A 17,637-nucleotide genomic window follows, 5' to 3' on the forward strand; every position below is an offset into this window, starting at 1 on the left:
CAGTGAAGGTTCAAGTAAATCGCATTTCCAAGAAACAGCGGATGAGGAGCAGAATCAGAAATGAAGGCACAAAATCTCCTTCCAAATTCTACAGCAATATTCCTAGATATTACCTGCAGTATCAGAGAGTGAGATCTTCCAGTAGTGGAGTCTTAAAATATTAAAAATCAATATCCAAATAGCTTTGATCAATGCCTTAGAAACTCTCAGCAGCATTCCCTGTTTCCACTCAAAGTCAGCAGTGAGCAGGGCCAGGGAAAGGTCCTTCCTGTGAAGCGTGGCTCTAGGGGTCAAGAAAGGACACTGCGATATAACGGGTTCCTTTGGTGGTTGGAAGACCTTCATGATAGTGGGTCAGGCGTCCTGGGTGCATAAGGGTCCACCCTTTCCGTGGAGCTCGAATGGAGCAATTGTAGCGCAGGAACCGGCAGCCTCCTCCCTGATAGAAACAAAACAAGAGACACATCAGCCTGGCAAAAGCACCTCAGGGAAAAGGTCTCTGCCTTCTCCTGGCAGCCCTTCTGAAAAGGTGAGAAGGTGCTTGGGGAATCTCCTGTGTTCTGATGCATTCAAAAAATCTTCTTTCTACCCTAGCCCAGTCATTGCAATCCTTAGTGTCAAGAAGCCAGATATGGCTAAGAAAAGGGTTTTCAGCCACCCAGACTGCTCAAGAGGGTGTACTGCATTCATGACACACTGGCAAACACTTACCTCATAGTCTATTCCAACTCGGTTCAAAGCAATGTTAATGGTAAAGGTGGAAGCGTCATGATGGGGCATTAAAGAGGGCTGCTCGTCAGGTTTGTAGCGAACTACAAATGCTAGCTCAAATTGAGTCTGCAGGAGAGAAGAACAAAGTGCACATCTGTTACGGGGCTAGAAGTAGTCCGTGGCTACTGAGCTGCAGAGCAGGGTGTAATATTTAAATTGCAGCCCACTGCTAAGAGAGAAAGGCAACAATAAGGCAGGAGAACGTCACTGGGAAATGGCGTATTTCCTGATGCATATACTTATGTCACACTCCAGGGTCAGTTCCTCCATACTGCGAAATAGTATGCATATTGCTAGAGGATTCTAGCAGTCTTTTCACAAAGTTGCAACTGGAGGAGGTGCTGAGCTGACCATGAGTCTTGATGCTAAGGCGTACATACCTTGGTATAGTATCCTGGGTACAGTTTCTCTGTGATGGGTGCAATATAGTCCAGAAGAAACTTATACCATTCTCTTTCAAAGCCAATTTGGTTCATGTGTATGTCAATAGTTGGGACGTTCTCATATCCTCCTTGTATTCTGCTGTCCTGAAATAGAATCATGAAAATACCCATAAGGATGGGAACCTTGGACTTCAGGAATGAAAAGCACTTGTTTCTGGTAACTACAAATAAATATGACGTTCATTTATCAGAATTTCCAGGATGGAAAACTAATTTCAAACAACAATGAAAACCTAAGGTAAACAATATTACCATCAGAAGGGCTGAACACTGTAGCTTCAGAGGACACTGAGGAGGACTCAGGAAAATCAATTCACATTTAAGAACAGGGGGAAATCACAGAGTTAATCAGGAACAAAATTAAGAGTATTGCCTCCAGTTTCCTGGTTTAACTGTGGGATCTAATGCCTTCCTACAGGAGGCACTGCTGCCACCAAATACGCATAGATGATGGTGGGACCCAAAAATCAAAAAGCTCCTGCTTTTTCTTACCGTGTTGTCACCTGTGGACCACTGGCCATAATGTTCCATTTCTTCCACCAGCTCATCACAGGCAATGTCAGTGAATATGGGGAACCAGTAAACATCTGGGCAGGGCTGCAGAAAGTAGACAGGTGAGAATAGCAGAAACAAGGACAGGTGCTTGAGGCAAAAGGAATAAGACTAAACTGACTGTAGACTGAGTCATTTTCAGTGGAAAATAACTAAAATACTGAGCATAGAAATTTGTCTTCTGATTTATGTGCCCCACTTTCACTTAAGCGAGCTGGAGATGTACTCCTAGAAGAATGATTTGGCTCTAAAAATACTTTCAAGGTCATGTTTCCTCTAGATTTGAAAGACTACGAGGTCGTGCTGAACTGCATAACTGAATACTGGTTATTCCTGAGAACGACAATAGTGATGATACAAGCATTGTCCTGATGCTAATCTCCCATTCTGATGGATAAGAGTGATGTTTTCTTACCATTTCTACCAATTTCCCTTTCAGAGCTGCTGTGTAGTTTTCATGGATGTACTTTTCTCTCCAGTCCTGCAGTTAAAAGATAAGCAAACCAGTCATTTCTGTGGAGCCTGGTTCAAGAGGCAGTGAAAGGCCAGGCATTCATGCAGCAGTATTTCACAGGCTTTGAAGATCCAGATGTTATGAATCACATAAACACCCTCTCTTTAAATTCTGTGACTATGCTCCTCATCCCACCTGAGAGACATCGTTATTACACAGCCTGGACCTTCCTTATTGGTGAAGCTAGTCATCACATCTTCACACGCCACATTGCTAAGCCTGCTAAGCATGCAGGTTGTCTCACCTCAGGATTGCTGAATATTTGCCAGAGGTCATTGTGGAGGTGAGTTGTCTGATAATTCTCCAGGGACAGTATGTGTCCAAACTGATGTCGATTTGTCAGGTACATAAAGACGCCCTGCAGGACAGAGGGAAACAATCAAGCTTTGCTTCCAGGCCTCACATTTCTATAAGCCACTATGAAATATAAGCACTGGACAGTTCCCCAGTGATGATGGCTCTGCCCAAGCCGTTCATTTACTCATTCTTTCTCCTATGGGCCTTCAGCTTAATTTCCACCCTGGATAAGAGGAACTTTGAAAGGTTATAGCCAGAGCCAGTAATTCTGTGCCTTTTGTCAGCCAGAGTTGGAAGCAGAGCAGAGCAGCTGCTGTGAGATTAGGTTCTTCCTTCTTACCCTGTCAACTCCATTTAGAACAGCCCTGAATAGCCCAAGAACAAAAATGTTATCCACATTTAGTGGTCCTTGTCTCTGTATGGTTTCACAGCAAGATAGAAATCCCATGCTGTTCCAAGCCTGCACAGTACTGAGTAATGCCCGTTCAGCCTGTCCCATGCCCCGGCAGAGCTGAATGCCTTGAAACTACTTAATCTTGCACCTCCACTCTGGCATGCAGTTCTCCCCTGCCAACCTCTCTCTCCTCAACTGACCTGATTCCGAACGTTGTGGCAGAAAGCCATGTCAGCATCCAGCTTGCCACTGTGGAAGAGATCTCCCTGGTCGAGCTCCGATCGCAGAGCCTTGGCTTTAACCATGTAAACGCTGCTGATGTAGGGAACGTTCCAAAGCCCGCTGAAACACAGGGGTAGAAGAGTAAGACTTGAAATAGCACTAAGACAAAAACTGCTGGACTTGACGGGATGGCAGGCAGCACTGCAGTATCAGCCAGGGTTGCCTAAATGAGCCAGCTCAGAACAGTAGGGAGAAACCATACCAACAGGAATTGTCATTCCAGGAAAAATCACTTATATTGCCCAGAGCTTTTAAGCTGCACAAATGCTAGTCCACTGCGAAAGCAATTAATTGCTACTGTGTGTTTCTGCTAGGGACATAATTAATGGCTTGAATCTCTTCCCAGAGAGATCAACTTATTTTTTTCCAGTGATTTAAAAAAACTGAACCAGCCAAAAGTGCATAAGCTGATTTCCAGCATTTATCGCACATATAATGGCCTAAAAAAAAAAAAAAAAGGGCCTCTCAAGAATATGAATGAACCAACAATTATATTTTGTGAATCTTCCATTCAAGGATCACCTGGTATTTTATGAAGACTATCTGATAAAGATTAAACAGCACTTTACAGGATTTTAAGGATCACACTAACTATAATCCACAGGTGGGAAAACATGACATGAGTAAGATGAAGTGATTTCAGCAGAGTCAGGACTCTTAAACCCTTACTCTGATCATAAGAAAATCTGCCCAAAGTATGTTATGGTCTCTGCTCAGGGGAGAACAGAGAGCAGCTTCCAAATGGGAGTACAGACTTATTTTCCTTTTCTACGCACAAAGACAGTTGTGCTCTCTGGTTCTTTGACATTAGCTGGTTTGATGATAATGTGCTGCAGCAAGCTTTACATTTGAGGGATTATATCAGTAAGAAACTCTCTTTGCATACGCACACCCTCCGCCTTTGAACAATATCCACATAATCTTCTGAGCGGGCATAGTATCCATCAGGGCTCAGCGCTCCCCAGAAATTTGACCACAACTTCTCATGACGGCTTACCAGTGGGGCAATCGCCAGCCTGTGAGCACAAAAGAAAAAGGAATTGCAGGACAGGATGTTACCACAGAAAGAAAAGGAAAAGATTTACAAACCACAGGACTGTAAGAGTTAGATTCTCCCTCACTTACAGAGTTGCTGCTTCTGTTAACTTTGTTGGAATAAAATTCCACATACGAAAGGGCAAATACGGTCACAATCTCCTGTCTAACTGCACCCTGCAGCAGGTCTCTTACAATCCAATTTGTTCTAGCAACTACATAAAGACAAAACTAGGGATGATTTACATCCACTGCCTAAAATCCAGGGATTACAACTACAGTAAAAGACGACCAAATAAGAGGTGTTTGTCTAACATTCCATCTCTGACACAGTTCTCCTAGCGCATTACACATCTCAGTGATAAAAGAGCTCACTGTATTCCTCGTGTGAAAGATGACCAATAAGGATGGCTCAGACCGAAGAACTCACTTGTTCTGTTCAATCAGGATCCTTAGAGTCTCTGTGTTCTTCAGAACTATCTCAGCATCCAGGCTAAAGTAGTAGTCACAGTCAGGATCCTTTCTGCACAAATCCCTATAGACAGAGAAAAAGAAAAGTCATATCAAAATCCTCCTAGAACAGACCAAGACAAGGGACAGAACACCAGGAATTCCCTCACCCTGTAGACTAAAGGTCATCTTCTGGGTGCTCAGAAAAGTTCAATTTAATGTAACAACCCAGAAGGCTAGCATAGTACAAGCACATCAGCCAAAATCAACATTTAGCAAACTGTTTCCCCAGCACAAACTGAAGAGGTTCCCATTGACAGTTGGCCCAAATCCAGACCTGAGCTCAAACTCACACCTCCTGATCACAGACAGGAAGATACTCTACCACTAGCTCTTAGTTTTACTACTACACTTCTCCTCTTCAGAGATGTAGGTGAATATTCCTTGTGATCTATGAGTGAGCATATAGACTGCTTGATGAGGGTAGGAGGTACAGGGCTATCCTTCTAACAGAGCAAAGGACCAGTGAGAACTTGGTTTCTGAAATCAGAGAAAGGGAGCTGGTATCAGGGCTGTTTTTTTTTCCAATATATAATGGGCATGGGGAGTTAATGCTAGGAAAACTGAAAGAAGAGGGTGACTGAAAGAAGAGAAGCATCTTGACAGTGATGATACTCAGAAAAACTGGACTGCATTAGTTTGGACATGGGCTGACTCTGCTAGCCATCATGTATGGCCTCTTCACTTACATGCCCAAGTTACGCGCCTCAGCATTCTCCACCTCATCATCTGGCCCAATCACTTTGATGGCGAGATATTCTTTGCCATGCTCTTTAACAAAAGAGTCCACCTGCATCAAGTGATGTTGCTCCTGTGCCAAAGGAAAAACAGATGAGACGGGCTCATCCCAGGCTGCTCAGCCTCCTGTTCCTGAAAATACCAAACCAGATGAGCAACAGTTCTTCCCATTTCCACATCTTTACAGCTGGATGGAGCGATCTTATAGGTGCCATTGCAGATGAGTACTGGGATTACAGAGCCTGGAAGTCTGGTCAAAAGTTGCAAAGGTGCCTACAGTACAGGAGGAGGCATACATTGTCTGTGCATTTGCTAAGACCATCACAGGCCAACTTTACTTACATGGTTGTGAATGAAGAGCTGGATTCGTTGCTTCGGGTAATGAAGGTTACGAAGCCGCAAGAAAAACTGGGAGAGGAATGGGGTGGGCTGCTCAATGAAAATGCCAATCAGAATCATTGGCAATGCTTCATCCTACGTTCAGTGAGAAGAGGAGAGAAGCGGTGGCTCAGGTACCACATCAGATCCCATTGTAATTGTAAGACTTGTTCTGAGAGCTTTGAATAGACATCAGCCTTACCTTAAACCCTGTGAGGCTTCGCAGGCCTTCATCACACACAGTGCAGCCAGTCTCAAATGTCCATATTTGAGGAATGTAGTTTCCCAGGTAGTTCAACTGCAGCTGCAAAACGCAATTTGCCATGTTACGCATTACAGGGCAGGGGAGTTTCTTTGCATCCACTCTCAGTGTAAGATCACGTTTCATCAGAACTTTATTTACCTTCTTCTTGGATTAAAGAATCTAAAAAGCACGACAGCCTGAGGGTCTAATTACACGCTGATCTTTGAACCAGACCCATCTTGCTGCTATGGACCTGGACCACTTATTGTTTCTCAAATGTAAAAGTACACAGGGAAAGTCAGTATATGGGAAGACAGTAGTAACCTGATACAATTGAGCCTAAAGGGTCCCTTTGCAACAAATACACATCGAATCTTTCCCTCAGGATGCCCACTTACCTTGGTGGGTCCATTTCCATGAATCACCACAGGCAGAGTGTCATATAACAAGTTTCTTGCTCTCACTCGTGAGTTTTCAAACTTCAGAACTACCTCATCTGGAAATGACATTGCCATCATGTTATCAGAGGAAGGCTTTTATTCATAATTAGCAGCACAATGCCTCATTTCTACTGAACAACTGCTGAAAGATGAAAGCACAGACACAGATAACCATGCACAAGTAGTTCAAGGGCTACAGACCATATCCAGAAATGAGGAAAAAATGTTCAGAATGATCCTGTGAGGTAACAGGAGGATGGCTGGGAAGCTGGACAAAGAGCGCAGCTTGCTGGGCTGACAAATACACCTTCTACTGGGAATTGGCAGAAGCCACACTGAAACGGACTTACAACACTGGCATTGACAAATTGTGCTGTGAGGAGTTGATGGCCAGGGAGGACTTGGACCCTTCTCACCTAAGGATTCTATGCACCTGCTGCCTCTCTTTTTCACCCCAGAGAAAAGTCCGCCCTCCTGGCAGACATCATCCAAGATGTCTCCTCAACAGAAACACACAAAATCCTTTGGAAAACAGACTAGTACAGATCCAAGCTCCAGTCTATCATTGTTATAACAAGCACAGGAGCCAAAGACTACACTGCCGTTATCATTTTTTACCTGACTGGAATAAAGATGGAGTGGTGCAAGACTATAAACTGAAAACATTAGGCAATAGTGTCAGGAGAGTAAGTGAATCATTTTTGCCAGGACTAGCAAAATCAATCGATCAGCAGGTCAGGTCAGAAGCCTGGTACGGTCAGTGAGTGCTCACAGGCAGTGTCTGCCTGCATCCCACCTTCTGTGGCATTCCACACACAGTTGTGAAGCACAAAGACAGGCAAGCCCTAGGCAGGGTTGTGTGTTATTACTTGCACTGAAGTCCCTCCCAGTTTCAATTCCCAAGGCTAATGTAATCCGACATGCCTGAAGATCAAAGTGGCAAGGAGGTGTAAGATGGAAAACCTGACCTGCATTCCCCCAAGTGAAGAGGGAATTGCAATGAGAACCTAGTTGGTCACAGTGGAATTGCAAATAAATTCCAGAACTCTGGCAGAGGCTTTTTACTGAGGCTTATTCTGCAGGGACAGGAATTTCTGAAATTTAATCCCTTCAGCCACAACATGACTTTACTTCTGGTGTCAGCATGTAGTTACATTCCAAGGAGAAATGAGCTTCCTTCTTCCATCTCACCTAATGCTCCATTTAGGTTTTGGAAGATCCGGCTTCTTTGGTCTAGACTGATGTTGATACTTTCCTTTAAAAGAATGAGATAAATAACCTTAATTAGAACACAAGTGGGGATCTATTCCTTACATGTGAGAGACCCTATGCTGAGCGAAGATATGTCACATTCCCATAATCACTTCCGTACTCTCCAAGCTCTGAAGCCTAAAACACTCCCAGCTAATTCTCATTTTCACTTGAATCTGGGACAATATGTCATTTTCTAAAACAATTTAAACAAATATTAGGCAAAACCATGCAAATAAACATTTTAAAGCTGCTGTGGGTGTGCCAATAATAAAATGCAGCATATTAATGAAGTACACTTGCAGCACAGTCATATAAAACGCACGTATAATATGCAGCCAAGATAGCAAAAACATCTGCTGTGAAGACAGTTTCTTGCCATCTACCCACAGGGTGAACATTACCCCAGGAGTTGCCCCAGGTACCGGTGTCAAACCAGAACACAGTGAGGGTGCAAGTCCAGCTCATGCAGTCTTTGTTTTTATCCCCTGCTGCAAGTCACACTCTGTCTGGATTTTTGTCAGACTAAAATCCAGCTCTGACTTAACAGAGTTCAGTGTCCCTCCAGGCATCTATTAAGACTGATTACTGGACAGGACAGCAGAGTGCTAACATCCGCTGTCTGGATGCCAAGTCAGTGGAATTACTCAGCCTTTGCGTGGCATAGGGCCAGAACTGCAGATGAGAACATTAAAGGAACTGTTCACGTTAAAATATCATGGGCCATATTCAGATTTGGGGAAGGGAAAAAGTGCAGCTGTTCTGAATTTTTTGCCAGCCCTGCTGGTAAAAAAGTGCAACTCCTTCTCTAATCAGTCTGAAAGCAGTTTCCTATTTCTAATGCTTCCTCTTGACTTTACTGGTACAGTTTGACTTCTTAGTTCCCATGCATTTGTGGTGTCCCCCAGGGACAGACTGCACTGCGTAATGCAGAACTGGGCAGGGACAACAGAAGCAGAATCACCCTGTGGGCTGGATGATTAGGCCGGTGCACCACATGGTGCTGGAACGGCAATGATGCTTCCAGGGTCCATTTCAGGCTTCTGTATGATGTTACGTGGCATGCTACATCGGCTGACGCAGACTTTGTCAGCCAGGATCTGGAGGTGTTTGCTGAAGGCAGTGGCAGCCTCTTCACTCCACCAGGGCTACCCACTGCGATGCCTATGGTCCCTGTCCTGTGGCACAACGTGGCTACAAGGCTGTGAACCTTTGTTCCTTCGTCACCTCGAATCTGCTCAGGCCTCATCTGCCCCTTTACCTACAATGTGCTTCAGTGCTAGGTTGGATATCTCTAAGTCAGCACTGCACTCTGCAGGGAGGATACACACTTGAAGTCTGGGTTTCACATCCCCTGAGGGGAGGCTAGTTAGTTCTGCCACACCCCATAGCTTTAAACATCAGCACATACAGATACTGGTATGAGTTTCCAGTAAGACTTGTTTTAAGACATCTATCTTCCCATTCACATTTTAAACTTTTTAATTTTTTTTTTTTTAAAGAAAAAAAACGCTAATAACAGAACAAGGGGGTAGTGGCTAGAATGCAAATTTTCAGAAGGAAAATGGGTAACTAGACATACTACTGGCCTTTTTCATGTAAGGATGCCAGAGCAGTAATTAAGGGTCAATATGTATGTGATTAACTTCTTTTACTGTCAACAGGAATAATGCACAGAGGATTAACAGCAATGTTTCTCAGACAACTCCTAATCCCAAAATCTAGCTACACTTACTCTTTTTTCTGGATCCAAGAAGACATTCGTATAGAAGAGCTGGTCACTGTCATCATCCTGTCCTTTCCACTCCTCCACAAGCTTCTTCAGGTTTGGAGCATAACCTATGAAGCCTGTGGGAATAAGTAAGAAGAGGTGTTTCAACCCATACAACCAAAAAAGGTAAGGACTCCTGTATACACATACCCTAACTTCTTTCACACCAAGTCTCACTCCACCCTGTGTTGCTGCAGAGATACACCAGCTTTCAGCAAAGGCATGGCATGGCATGGCATGGAATGACACCAGGATCAAACCTGTAATCTTCAGCATCAGAAAAGCTCAGATACCCACACCCTGAATGACAAGTCTCACTGAAAAGGGAGAAGGGGTAGGGAGCAGGTTCCTGTCCTCTACAGGCAATTCATAGCTATGTCCCCTCCTGCAGGTAAAAGACAGGAGCATTGTTAGTCTTTTCATTATGGCCAGTTATGCACAGGGCTTCAGTTTGCACCATCTTCTATAAAGATGCTTTCCACACTTGGTCCCTTGCTACTTCTCCCAAAGGCCTTCTAATAGAAGGAAAAAGCTGAAAGAGGTTCTCAGCTGAAAGAAGGTTCTGTGTCTTACCTCCAGAACCCAGGAAGCGCTTTCCGTCTCGCACCTGAGGGTACTTGGCTTCCAACTTTCTGTCAGGATAGATGTAGTTCTCTGCTGAGAAGACCACCTTGCTCTTGGCTTGTTTGAACTTCTTCAGCAGTTCTGTGGGGCCCGAAGCAAAGAGTACATCATAGCTAGAGTAAGAGACAGACAAGAAAGGGATAGAAAGGAATGGCATCAGAAAAATATGTCAGTGTGAAACGTTTCTAGAAACAGCTAATTCTCTAGGAATCCCTTTCTTTTAGTTCTGTTTCACAGTACTACATTTTTTGTCATAATTATAGCTAATTAAAGTGCAATCTTATTCATAGAGTTGAAGATGTTACTTTCCACTGCAGAAGATTCCACACTGGCTTGGCGCAACTTACGCCCATTCTTATTTTTACAAAGTTTTCACTGATGACAAAAACAAACCTTCCAAGCTGCAAAACATGCTGATCTCTTCTTGCTTTGCCCCCATTTGGAACTGTTAAGCCCTGGTGCCGTCACTGTTTGTAACAACTTTTTACTTATTGGAGGAAGAATTACTCTGCCATTCCTTTCTAGATTAAACAAACCCATAGGTCATGCTTTTTACATCTTTTGGCATCCTGCCACTCTCCACTGAGCAAATCTTCAGGAGGAACCTATACTGGACACCAGTCACTAGATGCTGCACTCCAGCCACTCTCTCTTCAGTACTGGGTAGAACTGACTAATTCCCAGGTGACACTCCCAGAATGAGACTTGCACTTTCTGCAAGAGTATTTGCATACTTCAAACTCATTTTGGTGAGTGAAAAACGTGCTCATTCCAGAGATTAATCATTCCCAACTTCTCTAAATACACGTAGACACTCAGAGCTGCAGAAGATGATCTCCCTGCCATGGGAGCTAGAGACAGATACAGGGATCCCAGCCCTGCCTGTTGCTGGGCATATGAAAAGACACTCAGACTCCAAACCATCCTTTTCCCTCTCCACATTTCTCTGGCAGACTAATTCTTGGCTCTCAGGATTGTGTTGCAGCCTGCCTCACCTTATAAAACAAATAATTCTGCTAAGAAAGGCCTGCCTAGATTCACCAGAATTGTCTGCTCATTCTCTGCAGACAGAGGCAGCCAAATTCCACCCTGGCAGAAACAGGTATAACGCTATCAACTTTATGCAAGAGCTGGAATCAGCCTATTCTGATCAGACCTTCCCAGCTGCCACGGATGCAGCTCTGAGCAACTCTCAGGCAACCGCAGAGAATTCAGGGGGAAAAAAAATGGAGGAGGTCTGGATGCACCTTCCAAAAGCAATCGACTTCACAGTTAATTTCTTCTTAGTAAGAACCTGTCCAAACAGCCTTATGATTCAGTTCATGGCAAATACTTTCCAACCCATTATTACCTTTCTATGAAAAGGATGATCAAGTCTTCCTTATCTGCATACTGCTTCAAAGCTGATTTCAAGAGACGGACCTTCTGCCCACCTCCTGCTGGCTTCTTGTCATCTCCACCCTGCCATTCCTCATCCAGCCCCAGCACCTAAAGAACAGGCACAGGGTCTATTAACAGGCCACTTTCCCAGCAAGACTCACAGGGAAGGACCAGAACCCACCACCTTACTAGTCCTGGTAACTCCCAGTGCAAATCATAACAAAAAAAACCAGCATCAGGACAGACGGAGTAGGTATATACACCAGCCTTTGAACCATTCTCTGGGATGGACAGTCAGGGTAACATGTAGCACAGCAACAAAGCACTCTCAGCAACAGGGACAGGAGCACACTCTGTACTGTGTATTTTGGCATAGCAATGGAAAAGTGCCACGGGGCTCCCTTGAGCAGGAGTTATGGTCTCCTCTCAAGCCAACACAATAAGAGCCTGCTACAGAAATGCCCCAGTCACAGTATTTTTCAGCCAGCTGAGTAGGTGTGTCCTCTCCTGAGCTTTTATTTAATCACTTTGTGGCCAAGTCTTATCCATTCCACACTTGAAAATTCCCTTTGACAAACCACCACCGAGGCTGCTAGCCATCACCTGGACTTTGTAGTTGAAGAATCGGGCTGATCTTCTAAAGCGTTGGAATCCCTCAGTCTGCTTGGTGGCAACAGTAAGAACCAGCAGGTTTTCTGCATACAGGAGAAAGCACAAGAGACACATTCAACTTGCATTGTTTTCACAACCAGCTGTTCCATACCTACCAAAGACGCTTTACTATCAGATACTGAGCTAAGGTAGGGATCAATAGTCTTAAAAGTACTCAACAGATTTGACAAAGGGAAGTCAAAATCCAACCATTCAGAAGGAAAGTGACTTTCCCGGTACATTCTTTAAGTTGATCATGACTCCAGCAATAGAATCCAGGAGCCCCAACTTTTGCGCAAACAGTCACTGCTATTCATGGGCACGGGTTATGTCTGTTCCATATGACATTGACAGATGTCCAGGTTCATTTTAAATCAGGCAAGGGAGATAGTCTAGCTGTGGAGCTACCATATCAAGCTGAGAAGAAAACAGCTTGCTTACACCTCGCCCAATTATCTCTACACTGTACAATGTTAAGCACTATAGGTGTTCTCACTGCCCACAAAGCTTCAAGCTCAGGAAGAAAACCAGCTTCAAATCCTACTTATTTGCTGCGTGGATTTTCTTGGCACCAACTCATCAAAGATTCATAGAGGGGAAAAAAAGAAAGCGTGGACATAGCCAATGCTTTACCGGAGGAACTAACTATCACAGGGGACAGAACATGATAAAGGTGCCCTCAAATTTCAGTGTTTGACTGAAGAACCCAAACCTAATTGCAGCACAAGCAAGACTGTTCCTTTGCAGCGGAGATTAGAACTTGGTCCTGGGTATGAAATGAGAGATTATGTAAAGATACAATTGCATTGCCTGAGTTATGAGCTAGAAAAAGAAAATATAATGTATTAAGTGGTTTTTTTGCCCTGCTATTGAAAGCTACAATTCTCCTCTCTCACACAGAATATGAAGGAAATTAAAGTTGAAGATAAAAAATAGAATTACTACAAAATGCCAATTTGGAAGTCATCCATTTAGTGCAATTGGCTTCCTGTTCCCCACAGAGTTGCTTTTTTGTCACTCAGCATTGACTGGGTGTAGGGAAGACCAAAATTAGGCTGAATGTTATTATTCCCTCTCCATGGCCGCTCCAATTTTCTACTGCATTCCTGAGGTGTTTTCCAGATTTTTTCATACATACACAATGTGAATTTAATTCTGCCATAACTTTCATTTATGTTCTCCTCCCAAACTTGCTTTTCACTTCTTGTCCCTTAAAAATGACAAAGCTAAATCCTGAAGTCCTCTTTCAGAAGTTTCTCTATAGTATCACAGGAATATGATTTTTATGTGGAAGCTCTGGTTTCTTCGTTGTAATGATTAAATGCTATACTCCAACTTAACACTTTTGCTTAAGTAGGAATTTGTATAGGCTCTGGCAACAGTACTTAAATGCGAATCCTGGCCATCCGATTTTAACATCAGAAAATACCAGGAAAAACTGAAAGCACATTTTCTTGGCTTGAGCAGGCTTCTTTTGGAACAATTATTTTTTTCAATGGATGTACCAGATGCATCTTCCTAGTGTACCCAAACTGATACTCTGTCTGATCTTAGAGAGGAAGGATCTAGGAGCTGGAGTCCTAGACAGACCTGACAAAGGCAGCAAAAGTATAAAAAGTGTAAGACTCCAAGTTAGAAAGACAGAGGATGTTCCCAAGGAAATTCCAAAAATCCTTTACCTGCATCAGAATAAAAACAGAGCAGAGATTGAGAACAGGCAATAGAAGGTCAGCCCTAATTGGATTTTCTTAGACATTCGCACAGACAGACAAAGGGAGTGATAAATAAAAGAATATGAATCCTGCATTTGTGCAGTTTTTAAAGGCAGATTTTTAGATGTATGAAGTGCATTCCTAATCCAGCTCCTCCAGCACACTCCAGTCCCTTGTCTCCTGTCCAGTCAGAGGGTGTAAACAAATGAGCAAAATATATGTCTCCTCAGGGAATATGTTAAAGCCATTAAAGTTTCTAGCCATACAATGGCATGCAGAAAACCATGGCAGCTTTATTAGATAGCTCTGAGCTCACAGTTTCTGAGAAGGTGAAGATCATATTGCCAATGAGGGGGGGCCAAATGTGGGCTTGCCAGAGAGAAATGTGAAGACAAACATCAAATTCTAGTACCTGAAAAGAGAGGAGAAAGCATATGATAATAATAAAAGAAGGAAAGAAAGAGGAGAGCTTGACTGCTCTGCAATTATTTCGGTCTGAATTCTCAGGCATCTCACATTAAATAAAACACTAATTCCTTTTCATGCCCCCACCCCAAGAAAGCAACAAACTGTTTATGATATGACTGCCAGAAGTTTGCTGGACAAGATGTGAGAGCTAAAGGCTCACACGGATGAACAGGAAGCGGTGTCCTATTTCTAAGACAGAAAAGGTTTCAGCGTGCAGCATGGCAAAGCCAGCCCAGAGAAAATTATCCTCCCCAGCAGAATTCCAAGTTACAGATTCCCTTCTTATTACTGGTCTGTGGGGGCAGGACTCTGACAGACATTTAGCTCAGTTTCTGGTCTGAGAAATCTTTGCAGTAGCGAGAGCTTTCCATCCCAAGAGACATTCCTTCAGTCCAGTACTAGAAGCTTGTGCTGAGTTATGTTGCCTCCACTCCTTCTCCTTTAACCCTTTTTTCTCTTTCTCGAAGATTTTGCTGAACACTGGTGCAGCTGATAGGTATTTCCAGAGGCAGAGCAGTAAACCCTTTTAATTTCAGTATCACATGCAGGCATTTTAAAACCTCCAAAAGCAGTTTTATGCTTCACTATTCTCCATGTCACAGTTACTTTTCATACGTAGAAATGGTAGCCTAGTCTGTTAAGCTGGGCCTCCTGGGCCCAGAGACTCCTTGGGCCATGCTGACAATGAGAAATCGTATAAATACATTTAATAATGGTGTGGCTGCAAAATACGAACACAGTGTGGTTAACGAAGCAAGCACTGGACTAGGAACCAGGGGAGCTGGATTGTACTGCTAGCTCTGCTATGCAACAAGGAGCTAACCTTGCTATCCCTCTGTTTTTCCATCTGTGGAATAATAGAGGACATTTACCACTTTTGTGAGCGTTTTTGAGCGCTATAGTTGAAAAGGATCCTGAAGGGACAAAGCACTAAACAAGGACCCTGGTATCAACATCACAGTGAAATGACTGGGTAGACTTCTGAGTTTTTTACAAAGACTAAAAATCAGTGACCAGATGAGTTCAGTAACAAAAAATTTTATAGTTATTTACTTCTGCCCTGACTCTACAGGGAAAGCACAGCTGCAGCTGCATTTTAGGACACGGAATGAATTTATCCCTAGGCTGCGCTTTGGGAAATCTTACCGAGCCACTTCCTGTTAAGATAGTGTCCAAGAAAATACCATTAATACGGGGATCAAATAGAAAAAATCAGTGCACAATTTAATAGTGGATAATATAACCTCTGCATTAAATTTACATTTACGAAAGTTTAAAGATTCAATTAACTACAGATAACTATGCTTAGAGCTTTTGCAGAGATCTAAAAGAACATACAAGAGAGAAGACAGGTATCATTATTCTCATATTACACTGGGGAAGCTGAGGCACAGAAAAGGTAAGGCATTTTTTCTTTGAGCCATGCCAGAAGCGACAGGTTCAGAAAGCAAGCACTTAATTCCAAACCCCTCTTCCTAACCAACATACCTCATTCTCTTTTCCCAGCACCCAATTGTGTATCTCTAGTGCGCTCTAAAACCTTACTAAAAACATGGAAGATTTGGGGTGTGTAAGGAAGGCAGGATGGCACAGAGAGATTAATTTCGTTCTTACATTCGTCTAATAGTTATTCTAAATGCTGAAATGATTTTGCTGTAGTTATGCCACTATAGCTAAAGAACTCCCAACACTCTGATGGATACACATTAACTGTATTGAGTAATATATATAGTAATTATACCAAAATGACATATTTTGAAGGGAAATATTCTAGGTAACAAGCTTAAATCTCCTCTTAATTACCACTTCTCTAATGAAGACAGAGATAATTACCCAAACTTCTTGGCAGAGTGACAGTGTGCGAACCTCTTTGTCAGCCTGGCTGACATTCTGTAGCTGCCCTAATCCTCTACTATTCTACCATCTTCAGGGCATCTACCAACTGTTTATGTGGGGACAGACCGCTGTTATTTTAGGAGCATCCCGGATCCCAGGGTGGCCAGTCTGGGATCAAATGTTCTCTGTTACCTAATTCTTGAACTGTGTTGAGTTCCAAAGCAGGAAGGGCTGACCCAGGTGGGTTGCAACCCAAGGGACTGTGAGTACTTTACTGGGATGAAATGGTGTCCGAGGCTCGTCTCACTCAACTCAGAGCTGTGAGCGCCTGTCTGGTAACTGAGGCGCTCAAGAAGCGTGTGCGGAGGACACCCACGCCAGGCTGTGCACTGCCTCGGGACTCGGCAGCAGGCTCTGGATGCCGCCCGGGGGCTCAGACGCTGCAGGTCGGGCAATGCCTCCGAGCTGGACCGGGGCGCTTAGGGCAGCTCAGCCCGGCCACCAGCCCGCCGTGCCGCCGCTCCCCACCCTCTGCCCCGGGGCAGACCCCCCCTTACCTTCCTGCTCGGAGGCGCAGCCGCCCTCCGCCCCGAGCAGCGCCAGCACCACCCAGGGCAGCAGCACCGCCGGAGGCACCATGGAGGCGACTTCCCCGCCTGGATCCCGGTCCGGGAGCCGATAGCGACCGGGGGCGCTGCCTGCGGGACGGCCCGGGGCGCCGCTTCGCCTCGCGGGGACCCGGCGGACGGCGGCTCTAGAAAGCTCCGGGGCTGCCGGAGCCTGTGCCACGCACCAGACCCGCCCGGCGGGGACGGGCGGAGGAAGCGGGGAGGCGGCGGCTCCTCCTCCCGGGCCGCCCCGGCCCCCGCAAGAGGCGGGGAGGCAGCTGGGGCCGGCCTGGGAGAGGCAGCCCGAAGCTCTGGGGCCGAGGCTTGCGCACAGCGAGGGAACATCTGCCTTTTGCCGGGAGGCAAAGCTCAGCGGGGCGGATCCCGGGGCTGCAGTAACTTTACCTGGCGTGCGGGGTCCAGCCGCGCTGCCGGGGGGCCGTGCAGCGGGCGGGTTACAGCCACGGCCGTGGGGCACCACGTCTGCAGGGACAGAAACGCATTAAGCAAACGTGAGGCTGTGGAGGAGGACGGGGGTCACTTTCTGGCCAGCTTCAGTTAGTGCTGGGCTGCGGCTGGTTGATACAGTCATTAAGTGTGAAAAAAGCAAAACAGAAATGGATTATGCACAGCTCTGGAAACTGGAAGCCCTTATTAAATACCTTCTTTCCACTTGTCATCCACCTCATACATTTCCTTGGTGAACACAGAATCTGCTACAGTCTTGTTTCCCATACT

At 44.8% G+C, this 17,637-nt stretch overlaps 1 protein-coding gene across 1 annotated transcript; it reads right to left on the reverse strand.

The window, feature by feature from the left end:
- Nucleotides 1-3: 3 nt before the first annotated feature.
- PLOD1 (procollagen-lysine,2-oxoglutarate 5-dioxygenase 1) lies at nucleotides 4-17,275 on the reverse strand. Its single transcript, XM_009461034.2, has 19 exons — nucleotides 16,849-17,275; nucleotides 12,228-12,319; nucleotides 11,596-11,732; nucleotides 10,194-10,357; nucleotides 9,585-9,697; nucleotides 7,790-7,853; nucleotides 6,557-6,654; nucleotides 6,117-6,218; nucleotides 5,879-6,010; nucleotides 5,488-5,609; nucleotides 4,719-4,823; nucleotides 4,144-4,269; nucleotides 3,172-3,313; nucleotides 2,525-2,638; nucleotides 2,182-2,247; nucleotides 1,707-1,811; nucleotides 1,152-1,298; nucleotides 712-837; nucleotides 4-439 (listed from the first exon to the last, which is right to left on the reverse strand). Exons 1-19 carry the CDS (start codon nucleotides 16,928-16,930, stop codon nucleotides 284-286), a joined length of 2,193 nt encoding a protein of 730 aa, XP_009459309.2. The 5' UTR covers nucleotides 16,931-17,275; the 3' UTR covers nucleotides 4-283.
- Between the last annotated feature and the right edge of the window lie 362 nt (nucleotides 17,276-17,637).

Source organism: Nipponia nippon, unplaced genomic scaffold, assembly GCF_047370975.1.
Source record: "Nipponia nippon isolate SJK-2023a ecotype South Korea unplaced genomic scaffold, ASM4737097v1 scaffold_19, whole genome shotgun sequence".
Lineage (NCBI taxonomy): Eukaryota > Metazoa > Chordata > Aves > Pelecaniformes > Threskiornithidae > Nipponia > Nipponia nippon.